General features: G+C 58.0%; 1 protein-coding gene across 2 annotated transcripts in view; it reads left to right on the forward strand.

The window, feature by feature from the left end:
* The first annotated feature begins 218 nt into the window (after positions 1-218).
* CAND2 (cullin associated and neddylation dissociated 2 (putative)) overlaps positions 219-2,624 on the forward strand; it is a 30,914-nt gene continuing 28,508 nt past the window's right edge. For both annotated transcript variants that reach the window (XM_019646055.1, XM_019646056.1), the window contains exon 1: positions 219-343. In XM_019646055.1, coding sequence (XP_019501600.1) covers positions 276-343 — 68 coding nt within the window. In that variant the 5' untranslated portion in view covers positions 219-275. The remainder of the gene's footprint in view (positions 344-2,624) is intronic.

Consider the following 2,624-nt stretch of genomic DNA (forward strand, 5'->3'; position numbering starts at 1 on the left):
AGAAGTGGTGAGCTCCCCGTCTCTCGCAGTGTGCGAGTTGGTGCTGGGTCGTTCACGGGCAGGGACAGACACCAGGCCAAGCCCGCGGAGCCCGGCTCGGGCCCCCTTCTGCCTCCCGCGCTGGCGGCGGCCGCGGCTGGAGCGCGGCGCCGGCGGGGCGGGGCGGGGGCTGCTATTTCTGGCTGGTGAGCGCAGCCCGCTCGGCGAGGCGGGGCGGGGGGCGCCTGCGCCGCCATATTCCCTTCCCGCCGGCCGGCCCGCGGCGCGCAGCGACCATGAGTACCGCCACCTTCCACATCTCCAGTCTCCTGGAGAAGATGACGTCCAGCGACAAGGACTTCAGGTGCGCCCCGCCTCCCCGCCCCCACTGAGACCCCCAGCCTTCTTCCCCTCCTGAGGCGCCGGCCCACCCCCAGGACCCTGGGGCCCCTGCCTCTTCTCCCCGCGCTAAGCACCGCCCTCTCTCCGCACCTCTCCTCCGCACCCCTCCCCGCCTCAACGCCCCCAAGGGAGCCGTGGCCCCACTTCTCAGATTTCAGTCCTTCGCTCCCCGCGACTCTAACCCCTGCTTCGTCTCCCGCCGTGCAAACTCCAGCCGTTGCCTCTTGACCCCCATCAAAGCCCCAGCTCCATCCCTCCGCGCCCTTCCTCTGCCTCTTCTCTCGTCTTTGATGCCCACCCACCCCTCGTTTAGCCCCGCATTTGATGCGCCCACAGTGAAGCCCTCGGCATCTCCTGAGGGACCCCAGAGCTGCCTCTTTTTCCCCGCATTGAAACCCAAACCTTCCTTCTGGGGGACCACAACCCCGCCTCCGGGGTTGACATTTTCACTGATATTGTCAGCACCCTCCCCTCTGCCATCCTCTCCTCAAAATCACCCCAGGCCTCCTCCCTGCACACCAGGGCACCCTCTCTCATCCGTTCCCCTCCCCGGTTTGTTTTGACACAGCCTTTAGGAGGGGGCTGGGCTGAGTGGCTTTGCAGTCACAGGTAGGTAATGGTTGGGGTGGGGGTGTTCTAGGTTTTTTGGGCCCCTCCCTTTCTTCTTCCCCCTCCCCCCAGCATACCTGAACCACACAGAAACAGGGCTGAAAAGGATAGAGGAAACGTCTGGGCCAACTCCCTTATCCTCAGGGGGAAACTGAGGCCCAGGGAGGTGAAGGGATTGGCCCATGGTCACACAGTGAGTTCTGGACCCTCTGAGCTGAAAGGAGCTTGCAGAGGCCAACAGAGCTGTACCCACTTATTGAACATTCTATCAGTTTATCCCCACTTTACAGAAAAGAAAACCAAGGCCCAGAGGCATGAAGGGCCTAGGTGCAGAAGAGCTAGGAAGTGGAGGACTTGGGGTCCAAATCCAGGCCAGTGTAACACAAAGGCTGAGATCTTCACAAGGCCATCTGATTCCAGCCCCCTGACAGGTGAGGAGACTGACCTCTCAGCCTCCTCCTGAAACCCATTCCTCAACACCCCTCAGAAGCCTCTAGAACAGCATTGGTAGAGCTTTTGAGCCACAGTCCTGGGTTCAGATCCTAGCCACAGCTACTTACAGGCTGCTTAACCTCTCATGAGCTTCAGCTCTGTTTCTATAACGTGGGGATGATAACAGAACCCACCTGAGAGGGTTGATATGAGGAGGAAATGAGTTAATACACGTGGAATGTTTAGATTAATGGCTGCCAGCAGGTAAGCACTTAATAAATGGGCACTATTATGATTCTGTGCAATCAGAAATCTACCATGCTCCCTTTCCACTTTGGGCCTTTACCTGGAAGCTTTGTGCCCACCCCCTTCATTTCCCCCCATTCTCTTGGCTAGCTCCTCAGCTGTCACCTGTTTGGGATGCCTCCTGATACCCAGGCAAGTTTAGATGCCTGAGTCCGCACACCTCTCCTGCCAATTTCTGCTGCATCACTCCTTAGCCATAGGAAACCTAGGGCTCCTGCACCACCAGACTGTGTGCTTCCTTTTTGTGTCCCAGAGCCTGTTCTAGTTACACAGTAGGTGCTCAGTGAATGTTTTCTATGTCCCAAGGTCCCTGATGTGCTGTCCAGTGTAATGTCATTCAGTCCACCTGTCCGCCTGGGTGGTAAACAGGATTGTTCTTCCTGTTCTCCAGAGGCTTGGAGAGGTGAAGTGACTTGCCCAAGGTCACACAGCTGGGCAGTGACCTAGGGGATTTGCACCACTGTCTCTAGGGCCTTAGGTCTAGTCTCCGGGAAAGGGAGTTGGCCCTGCCACCTTGAACTTGAGAAAGTTGGCCTTGCCACTGCCCCTTGCAGCCAGCTCAGCCAGTGGCCCTGGGAACACTTAAAACCACCCAAGCCTATAAGGATGGTGTCTATTTTTAAAGTCCAAATACCAGGAGGGCTGGGTCCTGCTGACCAGCTGTCCAGGCACCCATGTGGCTGAGTGTTTCAATTGAGTCGCCTCTAAGGTTTCTCTGGAATGAAACTGAGACTGTGTCCTCTGGCGCCTGGAGGCAAGCGGTGACTGCAAATGGAGGTCCGAGGCAGGGTGGAGGAAGCATTTGATCCCCGTTATTCCTGGGCCCCCACTCCGTGGGCAGCAGGCTGCTCTATTCCCACTCAGACTCCAACAGTGAAATGGGTAAACGGGGGGGG

This window comes from Hipposideros armiger, unplaced genomic scaffold (genome assembly GCF_001890085.2).
Source record: "Hipposideros armiger isolate ML-2016 unplaced genomic scaffold, ASM189008v1 scaffold_96, whole genome shotgun sequence".
NCBI lineage: Eukaryota > Metazoa > Chordata > Mammalia > Chiroptera > Hipposideridae > Hipposideros > Hipposideros armiger.